The following is a 23,144-nucleotide window of genomic DNA, read 5'->3' on the forward strand; positions in this document are numbered from 1 at the left end:
ATTCGAGTTTACATATGAATGTGTTTCAGAAAAAGGAATGCAGTTACAAAGATGAGCAGCCACCACAGCAATGGAGGAGGCGCACTGAAAGGACAGGAAAGGGTGCTGGAAGAGTGGAGACTTGGCTGGTGACTTTCCACTGCTTCCTTAATATGCTGCACTGGGAAATATATCGGCTGATCAATACAACACACAGTAACTATATTTTATTAATCTGAACAGAGTGTGCCTTACTCTTTGTATCTAGCTGGGCACGGTACTTTTCAAATCCCTTGAGCCGAACTCGTTCTCCCAGCAACTGAAGAAACTCTTCAAAGGCTGGGCCTGCGGATTCATTATTGTACATTTCCTCTTCTGTGCTTTGTCCTGACTTGCAGTACATGATCCCCACCTTAAGTTGATAGCTTAGCTGTAAACATAAGCAGAAACTTAAATGCGCAGTTCTTATTGGGTTATGTAGTATCAATTCTCCGGTATGGGAAGACTATAATAAAAGGTGAAAATGAGAGTATTTTGCATATTGCACCATATCTCTAATAACTTCATGAAAAAGAAAAGCTATTGGCATTCCCAATTGTAAATATCCCCCAATGACAAACGCACAAAGAAAATGGAAGAACAAGGAACAAAGCCTGTGTTAAAAAGATGTAACTTTGTAGAAACAAAGTTCATAATGACATTTTTTAAAACTAGTTTTCAGTTTCTCCCCAAATTTATAATATTATCATTGTTTTTTCTACTTCATTTGAAATTAAGTACAGGGGTCAGATTATCACAATATTCAGAGCACCATGACATGACAAAAGGTTTACCAAGATTTACCAAGGCCATGGCTGTTAAAAAGGACAAGAAAGCCTGGCCATATCAATGCATCTTCCAGCAGTTGTGCTTTCCAAGTCAGGCACTATGGCCCCATGCCATTTCCTCCAGAGGACCCAATCTCTGTAGTTTGGAAATCATTTATAACTCCAGGAGAACTTCAGACCCACCTGGAGGTTGGCAACCCTACATAGCGGAAGGCTTCAAAGTGAAATACATCTCCTTCCTTCCACCTGTGGCCATTCTTGGGCCAGCGAGCAGGCTGAAAATGTGTAACCCTAGTTCTCCTCTTAGCCTTGGCCTTCAAAAGAAGGCTGAAAATGTGTAACCCTAGTTCTCCCCTCAGCCTTGGCCTTCAAAAGACTATAACAATGGTGTTTAGGATGTATGCATCATACGATGCACCCCTGTTCCTACCCTGGCATTACTATGGTACACTAGCCTTCAGCCCTGAGGAAGGGCAGTTTTCATCCTACACGGGAGGAGCAGGCAGAAACAACATCAAACCACTCCAGATATGGTACACTAGCCTTCAGCCCTGAGGAAGAGCAGTTTTCATCCTACAAGGGAAGAGCAGGCAGAAACAACATCATATCATAGGCCACATCAAACCACTCCAGAGACGATCTGCCCATCTCCTTGTAGTAGGCTCCCACAAAATCTTGTGCCCCAATAAAGTGTTTCAGTTTTTAAAGCCCCAGAGGACTCTTGCTATTTTTGCCACAATAGACTAATATGGCTACCCACATGGATTTTCTGCCCTCCCCACAAAAAACATGATTTCTACAGGAAAAGACAGGTTCATTGTTTAACTGGGTAGCTTGTACTGTAGTCAATATCGGTTTTCTGATTTTAACCATAAGCAGAAGATTTAATATTCACTTGATGAAAAGGTCACATGATATCAGCACACAAAAGATTAGGTGTTTACAGTTTGGATGGGGTAGGAAGAAGTCTGAAATAAAAATAGGAAGATCCTGTCTCTGTCTCAAAAAGAAACCCATAAAGTCAGCGTTTAATGCACTGGGAGGTTCCAGATGCAATAAAACTAAGTTCTGAGCCAGCAATGATATTATGATAGGAAATTCATCCATCTGAAAGCCTTTATTTAATCCTATATTATACTCTAGACACTATCAGAGCAGTGTTTCAATCCGCAGGGAAAAATCTGACTTTCATTAAACTAATGCAGTATAGTAAAAGTTCAGAGTCTATTTGGCAAAAGATTTTTTTGTGGAGGATTTTTTAAAAGTTCAGCGATGTGCCAGTGTACTGCTTGATTGCTTTGTAGTATATAAGCAAACAATGTTTCTTTGGCTTGTAGAATACATTTCAACTCTTATTTCTGTCACTATAGCGGCAATATGCTCAACCTGCACATATACTGAACCAACTGGTGTTTCTGGTTCTGCATATAGAACAAATTTTGAGTCCAGTGGCACCTTTAAGACCAACAAAGGTTTATTCAAGGTATGACTTTTTGTGTGCATGCATATTATTATGGTTCTGCATATTATTCCAGACAGTTCTACACATTCTTTATGTATACATCCTTAGCTCTTGAAATTAACATACCTTGAACTGAAACTTGCAATTTCACTGTAAAACGCAAGGAAGTGTTATTCCGGGTATACCCTTTTATCTAATGAAGTGTGCATGCACACGAAAGCTTATACCCTGAATTCAATTTTGTTGGTCTTAAAGGTGCCACTGGACTCAAAATTTGTTCTATTGCTTCAGACCAACATGGCTACCCCACCTGAAACTGTAAAGCTCAAATAAGCATAAGAATAGAAGGCAGGACAAATTTTCATTCCTTTTTATGCCCTCTTAGTACAAATGGCTGCATCTAGGATCTACAAAAGTAGTTAAAAAGCTAAACTGAATGTTATATCATTAATTTATTAATTGGCTAATGTATTTATTTGGAAATATATATGCTTCTCCAGAGACCTGCTCAAGGCAGGATACAACTAAAAAACAAAACTATTATAAGAAAGCCATTAAACAAACCACTGAAATAAGCTGACAGTATAAAAACAAGTCACTAAAAACAAGCTGACACCATTAAAACAAACCTGGACTTAATAGCAGCATAAAATAAACATCAAGCAGCCTAAAATGATGTAGATAAAATGATCCTCAGGCCCCAAACCATAAAGTTGTTGACAGGTATAAGTCTTCAGCATGTGTGATCATGCCAATCTAATTGACAGGTGTCTGACAGTCTGAAGAACCAGAGCAAACCGGTTCTGACTGGAGCTAAGCTGAACTATCTCAAAATGACTCAGCAGTAAGCTGATTGGCTGGTCAAGTGTATATAAGTGTATGTAGTCTGTACATTGTATCCCTTCTATTTGTATGAGCATATGGCGGAGCACTTTGATGGAGAGAGCTGTATATACTGGAAATAAATCACTGTACATAGTTAACCACAAGAACTGTGTGAGTGTGGTTTACTGCAGTGGGATCTTAGCAGGGTGTAATTTGGATCTTTGGCTGAAAGCTGACCCGGTGACGCACACTGCGCGACACTGCATGACAAAAGTTTTCCTCAGTTAAATGCCTGAGTAAAACGGAATGTTGTAGCTGACAGGTAAGTTTCATAAGGAAGAGCATTCCAAAGGAGAGGTGCCACCTTTGAAAAAGCACTATCTCTGGTTGCTACCTGCCTCACTTCAGAATACAGAGGCACAGAGATCAGATGAGGATCTTAACTGGTGGGCTGGACAATATGGTTGGAGGTTGTCCTTCAATTACTCTGGCCTCAAGCCATTTAGGATTTCAAAGGTAAGAACCAGCATTTTAAATTGTGCCCGGAAACAGACAGGTGGGCACAGGGGTCATACAATCTCTGAAACCAACCCTTAACAATAACCTCGCTACTGCATATTTGGACCAACCAAAGTTTCCAAAAAGTTTTCAAAGACAGCTCTAATGTTTCATGAGCAAAATTAGCAGGGATGAAAGGGCATAATTTTTATATTGGTATTTTACACAAGAACCCCTACTTCCTAACAAAGTTAACCATTTATATGGTTAGTCATAAAATGCTAATAATCCTGGTCACAATCTTCCACTTAAAACCCTGTATATCTTGAAATTTTAACTCCTGAGTCAGCCTAATTCTCTTTGACAGCAAACACCCCCCCCCTTTTCTCAAACTTCTTTTTGTGGTGTTCAGGACAGATATGGAGGGTTGTTTTAGGCCTTCCCACTGGGATATATGCCAATAAAACAGAATGAACGAACAAGAGTTCCTACATGGGTTCCAACTAATATGCAAACAAGCGTTGATTATTCCCCCCCCCCGAAAGTCAACAAATTCAACAGTTAATGTTGTAATACTGGCTCATTAAAAGATACAAATGTGTTAGTTAGGCCTTACCCCTTGTTCATCCAGTTTCATAAGCTGTTCTGTGACCTTGGGAGTGTTGAAGGCCAACCTCAGGCAGTGAATATTCAGTTCTGGAATCACATGCTCAAGCACTTCTTTCAAGGGTAATCCTCTGGCTGTGCAGTGCTTTGCAGTTGAAGGTACTGCATCCTCCAAGACAGAACCTCTCAGTGTTGTAAGCTAGGAAACAAAAGTTATATACTAACAAAAGAAATGAGGGAACAGGTCAGATATCCAAAGAGGAACAAACAGAATTCCTGGGTCCTGTTCTTTGAACTAAGGCACTTTCAAACTTTACAGCAAAGCAGGAAAGCCAGCATATAAATTATTATTTTAGGCATCTGCTTTTCATGTTTCAGCACTAGTATCTGAAGATGGAAGAAGTACCTTCCTGCAGTGCATTACACATCGTGAATTTGTGCATCTTGCTGGTGGTAAGGCACACAAGCTCTGGTTGTTAGCTAGAAGAATGGGAAGCAGAGGCACAAACTGCTTCACGTTCACTTCTTCCTGCTTTCCAAGTAATATGCAAACAAGCTTTGATCACTCCCCCGCCCCGAAAGTCAACGTCCAACAGTTAAGTGTTCCATCTTCATGAAACAGGTACATGTTTGGGTTAAGCCATAAAGCTCAGGTGACTGCTATGGAGATCACTCACCATCTAGGAAAAGGTATGTCCATGACATGTTTTTCTCTGTGTGTGTTCGTGTACGCTTGTGCGTAAGCTTGTTTCTGGCATAGTAGACAATTTTTTTTTAATTAAATTTTATTGGGATCTTAAAAAGTCACAATACCAGGTTTTACAGAGGAAACTAATCGAAGCATTCTGATTACAGCCTTCTGGGTACTTAATAACACAATTTATATTATAAAAGTATTGTTATTAGAGTACCACGATGCTATGCATGGTAGATAGATGATACAGCTGTTGTACCTACTGCTAGCCCTTGTGGGAGAAAACACACTTACACTGCATTTTGTTTCCAAGCTGACTTACAGTGTGAAGTGGCTAATGTTCAGCTTAAAATGATGAAGAAAACCATAGCAGCTTTCTAGGATAAAGGCAAATGCCAAATAATATAACAGTATAAATTGCAACATAATTGTGTAAAGTAATTATCTTAAACCATATTTAAATAAATTCAAAAGTTTTAAATAAATAAGAAATTTCACCATGTTATATCAAACATTTTTGGAATTATTGTCTACAAAATTGTACAAAAATCAAGGCTTGATGTAAGCACACAATATACATGCTGTAGATACAATTAGTACACGGCGTTCACTCAGGATATGCCCATAAGAAATGAAGATTAGAATCCAATGTGACTGAAGATTCAAATGTTTCCCCATCTGAAGTCTAGCTGTTGGAAGTCACATTCTGCCCAAGCTTCTTCAAAAAGGAGAATCTTACAATCTAGAATTTTCACCTATAGTTTAAAATTAAAGCATATAAATCACACTCTGCAAAATTGCAAAATAACACAAGAAATAGGCTGACAAAGTTATGCTCACCAGTCTCTTCTATGTTGTATTTCTCAAATGTTCATCCAGCAAGCTGCTCCACCATTTTCAAAGAAACTCAAAAGTGTAACATTCAATAAAAATGGCTCTGATGTAAAGAATTCATGCCCCAATTATCTTAAAATAGGCGTTTGTCTATTGCTACATGATCATCAAGTTTTTAAAGAAATATCCTCATTACAAAACAGCTGTAATTGAGATTCTGATTTAAACCCGAGTGTGATAATGTATTCAACCTATAAATCCATTTAACCTCCTGCTGAAGTAAAGTTTTACCAGCATTGATGTTATTGTACCTGTGACCTTGGAATTTATATAAAATGAAAAACCAAAGAGAATCAGGATCATGATTGTAATTTACAAAATGCTCCATCAGGGGTGCTTCAAAATTTTGACAATGAATTCTAGAATGATGTTCCAAAATTCTGGTCTTGACAGGTCTAATTGTATTCCCAATGTATAAGATGTTACATTCACAAATTATACAATATATGCATCTCTTTGACTTACAGTTTGTAAATGTGGTTAGTAACTAAATCCAGTCTTTGGATGAATAAACTCTTTAATCTCTAATGCAAAAGGGCAAGCTGCACATGAATGATATCGGTACAGCTTTTTAGAATTTGGAGTCTAATTGTATTTACAGCGTGTATATTGTGTGCTTACGTCAAGCCTTGATTTTTGTACAATTTTGTAGACAATATTCCAAAAATGTTTGATATCCCATGGTAAAATTTCTTATTAAAAACTTTTGAATTTATTTAAATATTGTTTAAGATAATTATTTTACACAGTTCTATTCCAATTTATACTTCCTTACTGTGTAACTCCATTGTTTTTAAATAATATAACAGAGCAGGAATATGTTCACTAGCCATGAAAAAGCTCTTGTTTCCCCTCATCAGGATATAATCGTAAAACTGTAGAGTAACACTGCATTATTAAGAACAGTGATGTTCCTTTTGTCTTCTCCTTTCTGAACCTGTAAGGGGATACTGGAATTATATTTTTAGCCACTGTGCTGCAAGCAGGACAGAAACTTACGGTGACCCTGTAGGGTTTTAAAGGCAAGAGACAAACAGAGGTGGGTTTGCTATTGCCTGCCTCTGCATAATGACCCTGGACTTTCTTGGTGGTCTCCCATCCAAGTACTAACCAGCGCTGACCCTGCTTAGCTCCCACGATCTGATGAGACTGAGCTAGCCTGGGGCATCCAGGTCAGGGCAGATGTAACCTTCTAAGACTAAAAATCAAGGTCCTGATTCAAAATGTAGTTATAATAAACTTATTTCTTTCAAAACCTGTTAAGGCTTAAAGCTTGCTAATGTGTTTGCTAGATTATGGTGTAGGTCACTTAAATATTGACAAGTTTGAAAGCTACGACTAGGCCAGCATTTGTTATATTTAATCTCATGTCCAGTTTTGGCCTTCAACATCCCACATCAGATCTGTGCTAGTATATATAATTCCCACCTCAGTCTTCTTCTATAAAAAAAAAGTCACTGGTTTTGCATAGGCTTTGACTTTACTTCTTAAGAAACTTTCCAGCAACAAGGATGAAAAACCCTGGCCAAATATTTCTCAGACTTTTACTGCCCACATATTGCTTACCTCACTAGTTCTGAAAATGATACGGTAGTTGTACTGAGACCCGTTGTCTTTGATTTCTTCAGGTTTTTCTCTTCTGAGACTAACAGCTACCGGACCAAGGTTCTCATCTGCCCCAAAATAGTTCCAGTGTTCTTGGATGTAGAAAGAGTGGGAAATTATACAATTTTAAATCTTGGGTAAACATTCAGTATTTTACATTTCCATGAAACACTATTGTTTTTTACAGTCTGCCTTTCTCTCTCAGATTCCAGGTGAGTTACACGATTGAAAACAATTCAGTGAGAACATTTCCAAGATGTATTCAGTCTATGCATGCAGATCCACTACTGTAACTTGTTCACACAGTAATAGCTAATTTAAAGCCATAGAACAAGCTCATTAAAAACAATTTGGTTTTACATGCCAGCAGTCACAACCATCTATTGGTACATACTTACACGGGCAAATCGTAACACGTCAACCAAGCAGTCACACACGCAGCAGCCAGCAACTCTTGAGAATGTGGTGGTATTTCACCCACTACAATCTCAGGGACTGCTGCAGGCTGTAACTACTTGGTTCACATGTTTCACTCTATTATTTCCACGTCAATATAGCACAACATTTCAGGTGTAGTGCCCAAATAGCCCACCTACTTTTGGCCTTATGACTGGACCCAGGTTTTCCCTCTCTTTTGAGGCACAGCCATTCAAAAGTATTGACATCTAAAAACGGATGATATTCCATTGCTATTCTAGAAAGGGAAATCTGATTTTTTAAAAATCTTAAACATGAATGAAATAGGTTTTCTTTGAAACTATATCACAGTCTTAAAATGTATGTTATGATGCAGTTTTAAAACTATTTCTTTTTAACTACCTAGAGCAAAATATCTTTATTCCTTTCCCCAAATACAATAAAGCTTTATTAACCAACATCCTCAGGAAATTGGGGTTGCTGGTTAACCCAATATGTTGTTTAATAAAGCTTTCACAACACAGCAGCACTTTGTAGGTGGTAGCCATTGCCAGACCTGGCTAGGACAGGCTGCCTGCTCAGCCCTCTTGTGGCAGCCCTAGCCAGGACCTACCAGGGATGTGCTGCCTGTTTCTCCACTGCGGTGGAGGAGCAGGTAGGGCATCCCAGCTGGCTTCCAGCCATGGGTGTTGTCATGAGTCAGCCAGGGCTCAGTGACAGCAAGGACTCCTCAGAAGAGGAGCCCTGTATCAGGGCTCAGTGACAGCAAGGACTCCTCAAAAGAGGAGCCCTGTGTAGCCAGCCCCAAGCCAACAGAAGCCAACTAGCAGGAAATTGAGCTGCAGGTTTGTCAGGATTCACAGGATTCAACAACTGTTGCAGAACCATCACCACCCTGCAGCAGATGAAAGTCAGTTGGCTGTTCCCAGCCCTCCGGTATAACCTATATCCTTAAAGAGCACCACAGACAGAGGCTGAGAACAGAGCTACAAGCAAGATGGCAAAGTGCACATCTCCTGGCCCAACGCCAGCAACTTGCTGATAATGAAGATGAGTTATTGCAGGGCTCACCCTGAGTAGCTGGCTGAAGGCTTGACAATTAGGCATGCAGCTATAAAGCTGCCCAAGGAAGGCTGCTGGGCATGGATAAACATGTACCTTATATACTGACCTGCTGCCACTGCCTTGCCTGATTAATCTCTGACCCCGGACTGAATGGCATTGCTCTGTTGAATCTCTGACCCTCTGACTGAATGACACTGCTTGATCTCTGAAGCCCTGGCCCTGGACTTCAGAACCCACCTCTAGCTGCGCCTCCTTTGACTAACAGACCAGGGTGCAGCAACCAAATATTCAGAGTCTGCCAGCCAGTACAGGTAATGCCTGCTTGGCATCAGTGCAAGCTAGCAGTGCCCATGGCTTGGTCCTCCTGCTCTTGGCTCAAGGGCAAGTAGAGGCAGAGCAGGCTGCTGTCCAGCATGCCAGTTAGCCAAGACTGCCAGTTAACTGGGCACTATTACTGGACAGTAACAGCATCTTTGTAGAATCTTTCTGAGTTTGGGTTTGGTTCCCCCCCCTTTTATCAGAACAGAAATCTTTATTACAGTTCGTAACCAGAACAAACAGTCCAACCAAGCATACATCCATCCATCTCAAAATAATTCAAAACCATTTTCGAGATAATACACTGCATTAGCCTAAGAGTCTTTAAGTTACGCTTTTAAGAGATCTTTCCTAATTCTGTAGGCTGCTGCTAATGTCCCCTGTGGATTGGCATCTATCATAAGCAAAATACTAATATCAGAATCCGAAAGGCCTGAAAGCCTTTCCTCCCCCTTTTTATCTGATCTCTTATCTGCACAAGTTTGGCCTAAGTACAAAGTCTACATATCTCTTGCACACAATTAAAAATATACTTTTTACATTATATATGAATTATTAGTGCAATCAAGAAACATTCTGTGTTTCTGAACAATGTTTTGAGAACAATTAGTAAACAGTAGAACTTTGTTCTCGTGGGTAGTAAATCTACTCACCTTTCTGATAAAAGAATTTCCGATAATAATATGATCCGAGATCCACATGTTCAACAATGTATCTTTTCCCTCTGTCCAAGTACAACATCAAGTTTTCCTTGGGGACTTCAAGTACAGCCACTCCAGCATTTGTGCAATGAGAGCTAAGAGTAGACTCAAAAGAGGCACTTTCACAGCCACTGAAGGATCCGGAGTTAGATTTGGAGAGGCTGATTTTTCTTTCTCCTTCCCCGCCAATCTCATTACGAAAATACGGACAACTCATCACAAGATCATTGCCCTTATCATCTCCCTGGTCCATATTGAGACTTCCTTTGGAATTTAGATCCTCTGTACTGCCCATTGGAGAATTGAAACTTGCAGAATGGGATAATGGTCCAGAAGCTAATGATGCAACTGCAGCAGCAGAAGCTCCAGTTGTGGTATTCCTTCGTTTAATAACATTGTGCCTGTTAATTACCACTTCATTTAAATCAAATAATATACTCTGAACATCATAATGGGCAAAACACTTCGGGCAAGTCCAAGGCTTCACACTATCTTCTGATCTGCTGTCCTCCAAGTCTGAAGACTTCCCAAGATCCCCTTCACCTTTGGCATTACGCAGCTTTCGGAAAATGGAAGAATCTCCTGTCTCTGATTTTGAACGCCTCTTCAGAGGTTTTTCCCTTTCTTTAAATAATCGGAGATTTTCTCTTTGAGTGATGGGCCCATCTATAACATCTAATGAAAACCCTGAACCCTTGCTTCCACTAGCTATAAGGAGTTCACTGTACTTGTTGGTGGCTGGGATTCTCTGGTCAGACCTTTCATCTTTAAAATCTTTTAATAAGTCAAAAAAACTTCCCCCTGAAGTACCCTGCTTATCTATGGATGAGGTGCTACCATATTCCCTGTGCAGTGATGGTCCAGATTTATAACTGGGTGAGATACATTCATCAAAGCTATCCATATCAAGCTCACTTATGGTAATGTCACTATTACTACGCTGTCTTATTCTACGAAGAGCTTTTCTAGGTGAACTATGGTAACCATCAGGTGTGAGAAACCTAGAATCTAGGTTCTCAGATTGTCTTGTTTTGCTTTTAAGTGTGTTTTGAATACTCTTCAACATGACAGAGTCACTAGAATTCAAGTTAATAGAGCTCCCCTGACTCCCAGGACTACTCTTTGAAGACATATTGTCAAGGCAACATGATGTATCCATTTCTTGACTTGATCTACTGTTTTCTTTGACATTTTCCTTCCTTGGAGGCCAGTCAGCAATCCTTGCTCTAACTCCCATTTTTGGAACTCCAGGAGTAGATATAAGGTGATGAGACCCTTCACTGCGTGGAGGGCCGACTGGAGCCATCACTGAAGATCCCAAGCTGCCATTCTGTGACCTAAAACGTCTCATGTAAAAGTCATCCGAATGGACTTTAGGAGTTCCATCTGATAGTCCAGCAGCAACAGCCCTTTCTGTCTGGGACCGCTTCAAGCTGGTCATTATTGGAAAACGTGTTTCTCCTTAACAAGCTCCAGAGAAAAACAAAGTCATTTCTGCTTTTCAAATTTACAACTTGCTTATGGAGAATATTCTCCAGAAAATACATAAGTCGCATGAGATCCCAGTTCTGATCATTTAATGTAGTGGTTAAGTGGTCTATAAACTTTTAGCTACCACTGTTGTTCGTTAACGTCTTATCAGTCTTAGTTCTTCCATTTTCACAAGGCATGACATTTCCACAGTTCCAAAAAAACCCTTTGATCTGAACTGCTGATGTCAAAGTTGCTTTATACCTGGAGTAAAGAAAGGAGATGTAGGTGATGCACATATTCACAGCATAAAGTTTCTGCATAGCTGCTCCTTTCTCAGTATAGTTTAGCTCTAGATCAGGGTAAGTCAGAGAAGGGTATATTTTACTACTTTTGATACAAAAGTATACAGGCCAACTTTTAATCAATAAAACAGGCTTTTTTGAGGCAGCTGCAGAAATATTATTTCCAACTAAATCAGCAAAATATAAAGCATATAGCATGCAGTTCAATGAAGAGAGATCTTAGAGATGTCTTGACTACACATAGGATAGAGGACAGTCAGATGTAATTCTGATTGTTTGATGGGAGTAGCCTGCTGTTGCTCCCTTAAACTTCTCCAAGACTAGCCTGAGAAGTATGGTTCCTTATAAAGTATACCTGGTTGTGTATATGACAACACAATTATTTGTTCAATCACAAATTAAAACCATGGACAGAAATGGACATCATTCATGGTAAGGGAAAGGTTAAGATGGAATGATTCCTTGGGGTGTGCCTCTTTTCTTCTAAGCAAATTATGGAATTTGCCTCTATATAAGATGCTCAAACGAGGAAATCCATCCCCTGCTGATGGAGTCTCACTTAACAGTCCATTCAAGAGGTTCTCTTAGCTTTCCTGCACTTAGACTGCTAAGTTCAGAGAGCGCAGTGTAGAAAGGCAGTGTGGTGTAGTGGTTAGAGTGTCAGAATAGGAGCTGGGTGTCAAGGATTGGGGTGCCACCAACTCCCATTGGGGGCAGCTGGTCACCCCACTAGATGGCAGTGTTCCAGCCATCATGTGAACTCCACTGGATACTTCTCTAGTAGCCAGCAACACAGACCTGACCAAGCAGAGGGACAAGGATCAGGAGGGCAATTATGGTATTAAAACAAGGAAGGAAGGGGTTAAAAGAGGGAAATATGAAACTGGAGGTACCATCCAAGCAGTACTCCAGCTCTTGGGGGAAGACTCACCCTCTTGTGATAGCCTGGAAGCTGTGGATGTACCAACCAACTCTTTAAACTGGCCTTTAAACGTCAGGGAGAAGCTGATGAGAACATATCAGCCTGGGCTCTAGGCAGTGGAAGGGCCAGGTGGGGGAGACAAGTGGAGGTGGAAGATAGGGGTAAATCTTGAACCCCCTCCCTTTTCCACAGCTGAGGCCTTAAAATGAACAGGAAAGCAGCCTAATGCATGGAGCATGAAACTGGTTGAAGAGAGCTAGACTGCAGAACCTGAAAAAGTGATGGAGAATGCAGGCACTTTAGAAGAGAAGAAGAAGAGATTGGATTTATACCCCTCCCTTCACTTGGAGTCTCAGAGCAGTTTACAAACTCCTTTCCTTTCCCCTCCCCACAACAGACACCCTGTGAGGTGGGTGGGGCTGAGAGAACTCTGACACAAACTGCTCTTTTTCAAGGACAGCTGTGCCAGAGCTTGTGACTGACCCAAGGTCACATCAGCAGGTGCAAGCGGAGGAGTGGGGAATCGAACCTGGTTCTCCCAGATTAGAGTCCGCACACTTAACCACTACACCAAACTGGCTTTATCTGGGAGAGACTGTATGTTTAGCCCTTCTTACCCCGTTCACCTTGCCATCTCTGTAGGCTGCCCCCTGCCTACTGATGCTTTACCTGTGGAACTGCCAGGAGTAGGTCCAAGGGAAATACACTGCACTTGGCTCAGTTTGGACAGTGACTGGTGGAACACCAGGACAAAGTGCTGTGGGATGATGCCCACCGGTTACAGGAGGCACAGGGCATTCTCATTCAGGACTTATGCTTGGTCCTGGGGAGTGGGTGTTCAATCACTCCAGCACCTGAGGGAAATGAGGCCATGCCACAGTGGAGCACCATTTTTCAACTGACAAAGCTGCAGCCTCTTTGAGCACACAGCTGAGGCTTCCCAATGGCCCAAACCCCAATGGGTTTACATTGTGGGGCCATACTTGATGGGTTAGGTTCAGGCAGCTTCGTGGTCCCTGCTAACAGGGGGAGCCACAGACTATGATAAACTAGAAGACTCCTGACTATTCAGAGATTATTCCTGAAACCCACTGGCAAAGGTTCTGGCCCCACACCCATAAGATGGATGAATGACCCTGCATCCAATGGCTGAGCTCAGGAACATCGCTGTCAAATGGCTCCAGCTGTCCACAGAAGGTAAAACCTGCATTAAAAAAAATATCACGGTAGAAAAAGCCATATGGATTGTGCCATCAGATGCGAGATAAGTGGATCCTGAGAAGTACGCCAGAAAACCTACATGATGCCACCAGGTTACTGGGTGAATGATATTGCTACCACTGTGGCCAAAAAGGTGAGAGGTTGCACACCCACTCCAAGTGGAGCAGTGTGGTGCTACTGGCCCCAACAAAGCACAGGTGATGGATTAGGTGGTGGGTTCAATAAGCTACCTGGGGGTAAGCAGAGGAATGGGGACTTCAGGGGTGCTTTCTGGGGACAGCCTGTTATCTGACAGCCCTTGCCCTAAAAGGTTAATGGCGGGTTTCTGGCTGCTCAGAGGATCTCCAGAATATAGCCTTTGAAACCTACCAGGAACCATTTCAATTCTGAATTATAGCATTTAGCCTGCCAGGGGCAGCTACAACCTTTCAGAGGCTGATGGATTGCACAAGGATAGACCAGTTGACTCCAGGCAGTGGAGACGGTTGAATCTCAAACCTCACCCTTTCCCACAGCTGAGACCTTAAAAAGCGCAGGTAAGCAGCCCGCTGTACAGGGCATTGGACTGGTTAAAGAGAGCTGGAGTGCAAAACCTGACACTGGGAGACCTGGGTTCATATCCTTACTTTGCTATGGAAACTTGCTAGGTGACCTTGGCCCAGTCACATACTCTCAGCCTAACCTCCCTTACAGGGTGTTGTCAGGATAAATCTGAAGCAAGGAGAAGGATGTAGTCTACTTTGGGTCCCCATTGGGGAGAAATGTGGGGTATAAATGAAGTAAATAAAATAAGGATAATGATATTTGTTATCCAAAGAATTCGGGCATTGTCACAGTGATAAAAACGGTATAACAAATAATGTGAAAACTTTCAATAGTATCCAGTATCAGTATAATGGAAGCTACTTTACCCCTGCCCACTGCAAGAGTTGTCCCTGCTAGCACTAGCTTCATAACCTCCCCCAGCTCTACTCCTTCTCTCATTCTTATTTGCTAAAATTCCACCTTCTTCCCGATTCCTTCCCTTAATGCTACATATGTTCAGAAGCATAGGAATGAACACAGTATGTGAAGTTGGAGCCATAATGTTGCTCTCTGAGAATTTGTCAGACCCGTACTACTTATATTGGAGCTTCTCCCAGATGACCACATTTTGTTGTATTAGGCAGAATGGAACATAATGCCCTAGCTAACACCCCTGCATGGTTGGTGGACTACATTTGGCTTGGTGGGTCACAAATTATACCAGCTTGTAGTAGGCACACTTCATTTGTTTATATATTATTTATTGATTAAATTCTATTTACTAGGCTGCCCTTCCCTGCAGGCAGGGCTCAGGGTGGCTTACTTCAGAAGGCAATGTTAAAATACTTAAAAACATCCACAATGTACCAACATATTATCCAAGACAGCAGAAAGAATTTCAGGTCCCACCAGCCCTGGGTGGAGAGGATGCGGAGGGGAGAGAGGGAGGTGGGGAAAACAGAGTGCCAGACCATTGCTGGACTGAAAACTACAAACAGCCTCCTTTTCCACTTGTGTTAACACTTCAACGATTAAAGTTACCCAGAAAGCAAAGGAGCACTTTTGAGGCATTTCTATGGTTTTCATCTGACGTTGCACAAACAGGATTTCCCCCTTCACAAAAAAATTCCAGAAGATTCATGAAAATTTTGTAATACTGCTTTAATATGAATCATTGAATGACATTTTTCTATACTTGTGAATTCTTACACATCAAAATAAGAATGTTTCATCTGCTGACAAATTAAGCACCTTTTGTACTCTAATTTTACACGGCTACTGAAACAAAAGGTTCTTCCCCACAACTTGTTAGCACTAAACTGATATCCTTTAAAAAAGAAAAAAAACACACCTCCACAAATGCACCCTGATGGGGAATAAACAAAGGCAAGAGAATGTCAGCATAAAATCCTGTACTGCCGTATACACCTTTTAACACAAAGAGGATCCTATTCAAAGACTCAGCCAATTACACAAAACGTAGCCTTTAAATACTTGCCACGTCTATGTATGTAAGGATGCTGCTGAAAAAAAACGGCTGAACCAGCACCACATTGACAGAGCAGTATTGTGTACAAATCAAGGCTTCTGACAGTTCGAGGGAAACCAGCACTTTCTGCAGTCTCTTCTCAAAAGTAACAAGGGCTTGCTTCCACAGTAATTAAACATCCAGCCAGAACATTTTCTGCCTCCAACACTAGCAAATTCTAGTTCTACCCACCATAAACAGCACTGCTACAAAAAAAAAAAAATTCTGCACATATGTGTGCTTGTGGATGTAAGCAAAATATCCATATTAAAAGGGCAATCAAATGTTACCACTCATTTGTTGGGATAGTCATGTTAGCTATGCTTCTGTTGTAATTTACTAATGTATGCTATTAAAAGAAAAGTAGACCTTATGTATCTAAACAACAGTTAAAATTGCAAACTGCTTTAAACCTGCCAACACCACAATGGCTGCAAATGTTAATGAGGCATTCCGAACATCCCATATTTAAAATGCTTTCCATAAACCGATTTACACAGCTTAAAATAGCTAACGAGAAAGTTCAGAAATTCTCTTCTCACCTCCAGAAAAACAACTGCTGTTCTATTATATTATTAAGATTTGTAAAATATAATCAATAATAATTGCATTAGAAATGTCTGTAGTTCTTAAATATAACAGCTAATTTACATACACAGAATAATTTTCAAATTGCCATTGCTAAACTACATACTAATATGCAAAGGAAACTGAAATAAGCATTCTGACTTCCCTGGCACATCTATTCCCAGGTGGTATAAAAAAATTACAGCTCACATTTATGTTTTCTTCTCTTGAATAAAATTCTTCCAGTACCTACAGGATAAATATGTATGTGACACTGAACTCCTACCAGGTAGGGCCAGCAGTCTCTTGGACAACCTTTTCTGGGTCTTCTGGTTCCTTGGATAACCTTTTTTGGTTATCCATCTCACCTCTGTATGCAGGCAGGTAAGCAGTTGTGTTTAGGACTGTGCTTCTATCAGTTTAAACTTCTCTCTCTGTCCTCTTCTAAATACCATTACTCAAAAAAAATGGGGAGGGGGAGGTAATATATGTCTTATTCTTTATATAGAAAACTTCTGTTGGGCTTCTCCAGGGACCTGCTCAAAGCAACTCACAAAGTAAAAATACAGTAGAGTCAATAAAAATCTCCTAAAATTATCAGTAGTAAAATAAATCACCAAGCCATAAAAACAACATTAAGTTATCTCCACAAACAGCCCTCAGGCTAGAAGTAGACCATAAAAACACCTTAAAAAGACAGAGTATTTCAACTGAGCAGAACCACCAAAGCCTGACAACCCCCACTCCCAACTCAGCCAGTCTCACCAGAAGGATACCACTGACAGGTCCAGAGGAACCAACAGGGAAATGTCCCTCCCATCTTTCTTCAATTTAATGCCTGGTTAAAGAGAAATGTTTTGACCTGGCACATAAAGGACAGTAAAGTATATGCCCAGTGAGCTGCAGGGGGGAAACATAGAGGGGATCAGAGCCTCCAGCTATAAACCAGGACCAGCCACCAGCCACTCAGACACCTTGCCCAAGAATGGAACACTGGCCACGAGTTGGTAGTTATTTAGGACATTACAGTCCTGAGCCCCTTTTTTTCTTCAGGACCCTTTCTTACTTACCATACTTTTTTCAAACAGTCAGAATGACACCATCCCACGAAGAGGCATCTATTACCTCCCAAATCCAATCAAACATCCTGATACATCAGCCCCAAAGAGCAGGGATGAACTTAGCTGGGGTAGGCTTAGGGGTGCCATCCTTGGGTTGGAAAATTCCTGGAGATTTTAGGGATAGAGCTTGGGAGGGTGGGGTTTGGAGAGTGGAGGGACCTCAGCAGGATATTTTGCCACAGACTTCACCCTTCAAAGTGACCATTTTCTCCATGATAATTGATCTCTGTCATCTGGAGAACAGTTGAAAGGGAAAATGAAGCTTTGAATCAATTGAAGTCTGTCAGCGAGTGATAGGATTGGCTGCACACTTCTAAGCAGCTTGTCCACTTCCTCAGGCCTCACCAACTGAAAGCTATCCAAACAGCTAGCACACACTCACTCCCATATCATCCTAAGATTGAACAACAGCATTTAATTTGGGCAGAGACAAGTAATTTTACCTGCAAAATGCATTGCAAAAGAGTAAAAGAAAGCCTGATCTTAATTAGCTGGATCAAATGTACCTCTTCTAATCATGAAGTTTTCCATTCATGGAACAACTCTGTTCTGTATGTAGAAAGACTGCTCTGGATCCCACTCATTATATAACCCACTGGGAAATTTCTACATGCCAAATACAGTTTTAAAACTGAATATCTGGCACTAAAAATCATCAGGAAAACTTATAAAAGAAAAAAGTTATGGAGTAAATTCAAAGCTGTAAAATGGTTCCTTGGCTAATTTTTGCTTTTCAAAATTTTATAATGTTTTAACCAGAAGAAATCTAACTGCTTGTCGCTTACTTTCAGGGAACTTTATGTTCTGAGTTGTTATACAACCACCAGCCACCAGTTTGGTGTAGTGGTTAAGTGTGCGGACTCTAATCTGGGAGAACTGGGTTTGATTCCCCACTCCTCCACTTATACCTGCTCATGTGACCTTGGGTCAGTCACAAGCTCTGGCACAGCTGTTCCTGAAAGAGCAGTTTGTGTCAGAGTTCTCTCAGCCCCACCCACCTCACAGGGTTGTTGGGAGGGGGAGGGGAAGGAGTTTGTAAGCCGCTCTGAGACTCCAAGTGAAGGGCGGAGTATAAATCCAATCTCTTCTCTTCTTCTTCTACAAGGAAACAAACTGTAAATTCTAAATGTAGAGTCACCAGTGATCTCCCAGTTTTGCTGCAATTTGTCAATGACAGACAAAGCAAGAAAGGTGTTAAGAACTAAGCCACAGAGTATGTTATGAAACGTAATGACATACTTAGTAAGGTAACCTACTCCTACACCAGTTACCTAGAGCCTCTGCCAAAAAAACCCAAACAACAAATAAGTCACATACTGGAATGGGGAGAAACAAGTAAAGGCAGATCACGTGATATCCCAGGGTGGGGCCTGAACGTCAATAATACTTTGTTTCTTTAGTTTGGGAAACAGCTAGTAAGGGAGTTGGCTACATTTTCAACATGTTTTACATTATGTCTATTTGTGTAATTTATGATGAATAGCATTATCTGGGGAACATAGGATAAGAGCTCATTTATGCCTTACTAGCGAAAATAGATATCAGCTGCTTGACACTATTGTGCATATTTGTACATTATGAAAATGGCAGATTTGTATTCACTTACCTTGAAGCTTCCTTTCTTGGTGGTCCGGGAGTGGGGCAGTCCTTACTCATGGAAATAGGTTCCTCCTCTGGAACAGGGTCTGTTTCCTCAGATCAATCCAGGAAGGAGAGGGGCCTGTCCCCTGGGAACATCTCAGTCATCTCCAAGCCATGCCTCCCCCAACATCACACTAAGGAAAAGACTTCTCCCCACCATAGTGAAACTCAATTTTGGGGGCAACCAACCATTGTAACTTCATGCCCCTCCAGTGGATATAGACCAAGGTTGAAACCCTCTGACACTCTCCCAACTGATTAACTCACAATTATTTTTGTTTTAGCATCTCAGAGAAACTTTGTAAACATTCATCCAGTTTCTACATCCCCAAAAAACCTCCAGAAGTCGCCCCCCAAAACTGGGTGGGTAGGACTGCCCCATTCACAGACCACCGAGAAAGGAAGCTTCATGGTAAGTGAATACAAATCTTCCATTCTCTGGTGGTCCTGGGAGGGGGGCAGCCCTTAATCTTGGGACATAAAATAGCAGTGTGCCCCAGGGTGGGAAATCAAGCTTCTGGTTAAAACCTCTGAACTTGTGGCAGTTTTAACCAGGCAGTAACCCCTTAGGACTCTCTTAATATGTAGATGGCAATTTAAGAGACTTCCCTTCCCATCACCACCGATATGGCTGCCACCTGTCACTTTAATGTACTCACACTTAGCCCTCTATCTAAACCGTCTTGGAGAAAGCTAAGATGCCTCTGACAAATTTAATGGTTCCTAATCACATCCTGAACACCAAGAGTGAAGAACCCACCAGGTTGTGTTATACATCCTATTTGTGGAACCCTTCTTAGAAAACTAACATAGTGTCTGTCACTGTGTCAGGGTAACCCAACCCTTCTAGCTGTTTTTGCTCAACCTCCAGGCTGTTAGGTTTAGGAGGACTGGGCGAGGATGTTGTGCCAATCCTAGTGTCAACAAGTCCTTTCCCAGTGGTAGGCACTATGGTTTCATGGTTGACAATCTCTTCAGATCCTGGAACCAAGCTCTTTGCGGCTGAAAGGGTGCTATCAGCACTAGTTCCGCCTTCTGTTCCAACAGCTTCTGAATCACCTTGTGAAGCAATTAAGTCAGTTGGAACATGTACAGCCATCCCTGCAGCCAGTTGCAGTTGAGAACATCTGTTCCTGATGCCCACTGATTTTTAACAGTGGATATGAACTGCAGAACTTGATGACTGGTGAAGAAGTCCATTTTCATCATCTTGTACCTTTTGCAGACCTGTTGAAAACCCAACTTGCAGAGCATCCATATGGACTGGTCTAATCTCCATCTACTCAGCCAGTCCGTCAATACACTGTCCTGGCCTGCCACATGGACCACCTCCAGTGACTGTAGCTGGATCTCCGCCCATCTGATCAGGTTGCTCGCTTCTGCGTGTAAGGTCCAAAATCTGGTTCCTTACGCCTTTGTCATCGTATTGTCTGTCTGGACTAGAACGTGATTACCTGTTAGTATCTCAGAGAATTCCAAGAGCCCCAGTCTGGTGGCTCTGAGTTCTAAAACTTTTATCCTCAGTGAGGGCTCTTCCTGAGACCAAACCCCTTGTGTCATTGTCCCTTGAGAGTAGGTCTCCACTCCGGCAGACTCGCATCTGTGGTCATCACCACCCTCTTTAGATTTCAGATCAGAAATCCTCATTGGAAACAAGAGGGTTCCAGCCACCACTGCAGCTGATGCTAAAGTTGTTTTGGCAACTATACCAGCTTGTAGCACCAACTGGCCACCACATCCTGGTAAGGTAAGGAAAAACATCTGTAGAAGTTGGGCCTGGAACTCTGACTGTTGAAGCACTTCATGGCATGACTCCAACATGCTCAGAAGCTTGTCCACTACCATCCCCTCTATCTTGCGTTTTTTCAGCCTGTCTATGGTCAGAAGTTGTATGTTGTGTTCTCTCTCCCGAGATAGAGAAACCCTGTCCTTCATTGTGCCTATCTGCACCCCCAGGTGTACCAATGATTGAGAGGCAGTTAGATAGCCCTTCCCCACGCTGACCAAGAAAGCATGGTCCCCCCCCCCAAAAAAAATCACCACCGTATCTGATGCTTTCCTGCTCTGCTGGTAAGAAGGTGCCTTGACCAGGACGTCATCTAGAGATGGTGACAGTAACACTCCCTGAAGTCTCAGATGTGTTACAATGGCCACCATGATCTTGGTGAACCCCCTTGGAAATGACTTCAGGCTGAAAGGCAGCGCTGGTACTGAAAGTGTTTCCCATCATATGTGAAGCATAGAAACCTGTGGTGAGCCTCTTGAATTAGGACATGTAAATTGATGGATGTCAGGAAATCCTTTGCTTGAACATCTGCCAGAATGGAGTTCAGAGTTTTCACCCTGAATTTTCTAGACCTTGATGCAACTGTTTAGTCATTTCAGATCCAAGATTTTTCTGGCACCCCTATTCTTCTGTGGTTCTGGGCATAATATCCTTTTGAAGTCATGATAGGACTGACCTTTTTTTTTTTAAGGTATAAGTTATAAGTTGAGTCTATCTCCGAAAAGGTTTATGCCCTTGAAGGAATTGCCGTCACTTTAGCCTGTGCTGCAGAGTCCCCATCCCAGTTTTGAGCCATGTGTTCCTTCTGGCTGCTACACTGCATGCCATGGCTCTAGCTAACTGCTGCAGGATGTCCAGTGAAGTATCTGCTACAATCACTGGTAGAACTGGGTTTGATTCCCCACTCCTCCACTTGACCTGCTGGATGACCTTGGGCAAGCCATAGTTCTGGCACAGCTGTTCTTGAAAAAGAGCAGTTTCTCTCTCAGCCCCACCTACCTCACAGGCTGTCTGTTGTGGGGAGGGGAAGGAATTTGTAAACCGCTCTGAGACTCCTTTGGGTAGTGAAGGGCAGGGTATAAATCCAATCTCTTCTTCTCTTCTTCACTCTGCCTTTATCCTACTTTAAAAAGCTGTGGGCAGTCAGAGGAACAGAGGAGACTTGCTGTTGCCTGCCTCAGCATAGCAACCCCTGGACTTCCTGGGTTATCTCCCATCCAAGAACTAACCAGGACTGACCCTGCTTAACTTCTGAGATCTGACAAGCGTGGTCGAGCCTGGGCCATCCAGGTCAGGGCTGCCATCCCTGCTTGTGGTACTGCCAGTTTGTTCATCATCTGGCCAGATTTCACCGAAGTTCTTGGTCAAGATCATCATTTTCCTTAGGTCTGGAGGAACTTCTAAGTACTTGGAAAGTAATCTCATGTACATCTATTGAGGGAATAGCCAAGACTGTACTGTTTGGTACTACTTCCTCTGCTTCCTCCAACCATTCCCATTCTACCCTATCTGAGGATGGAACTGGGGAGTCTGAGTCCTTCCTGGACCTTTTGCAGGATCAAGTCACAGCCCACTTATGGTGACCCCTTGGGGTTTTCAAAGCAGGAGATATTCAGAGATGGTTGGCCTTGCCTGCCTCTGTGTCACACCTCTGGTATTGTTTGGCGGTCTCCCATCCAAATACTGTCCAGGGCCAACCGTGCTTATGTGATGAGCGCAGGCTATCCTGGGCTATCCTTGCTGCCTCTGTTTCCGGGTTCTCCACAGAGTCTTGCAGGGACTGTGAGGCTTATGATCTGAATATATCTGACTTACTAAGTGTACCCCCCTCCAAAAATATGTTATAGCCTCTCTCTGGCAAACAGTGGAGGTGGTGGAAGTGCTATCAAGCAGCAGCCCTGTATGGTTTTCAAGGCAAGAGACAGTCCAGAGGTGGCGAGCCAACCAGGACTGACCCTGCTTAACTTCCAAGATCCGATCAAACGGGACTAGCCTGGTCCATCCAGGCCAGGGCCGCTGTCATTCCCTGCCTCAGCGTAGCAACCCTGGACTTCCTTGGTGGTCTCCCATCCAAGTATTAACCAGGGTTCATTCTGCTTAGCTTCTGAGATCTCAACAGGTCAAACTAGCTTGGCTATCTAGGTGTGGGCACAGGGAACTAGCAGGT

At 42.2% G+C, this 23,144-nt stretch overlaps 1 protein-coding gene across 4 annotated transcripts in view; it reads right to left on the reverse strand.

Moving 5' to 3' along the window:
- SIPA1L1 (signal-induced proliferation-associated 1 like 1) overlaps positions 1 to 11,393 on the reverse strand; it is an 84,626-nt gene extending 73,233 nt beyond the window's left edge. For all 4 annotated transcript variants that reach the window (XM_015420074.1, XM_015420073.1, XM_015420072.1 and 1 more), the window contains exons 1-4: positions 9,844 to 11,393; positions 7,352 to 7,482; positions 4,208 to 4,396; positions 235 to 409 (exon numbers count right to left, since the gene is read on the reverse strand). In XM_015420074.1, the coding sequence (XP_015275560.1) occupies positions 235 to 409; positions 4,208 to 4,396; positions 7,352 to 7,482; positions 9,844 to 11,332 (1,984 nt within the window). In that variant the 5' untranslated portion in view covers positions 11,333 to 11,393. The remainder of the gene's footprint in view (positions 1 to 234; positions 410 to 4,207; positions 4,397 to 7,351; positions 7,483 to 9,843) is intronic.
- Between the last annotated feature and the right edge of the window lie 11,751 nt (positions 11,394 to 23,144).

The sequence above is a fragment of the Gekko japonicus genome, unplaced genomic scaffold, assembly GCF_001447785.1.
Source record: "Gekko japonicus isolate JY-2015 unplaced genomic scaffold, Gekko_japonicus_V1.1 scaffold27, whole genome shotgun sequence".
Taxonomy (NCBI): Eukaryota; Metazoa; Chordata; class Lepidosauria; order Squamata; family Gekkonidae; genus Gekko; species Gekko japonicus.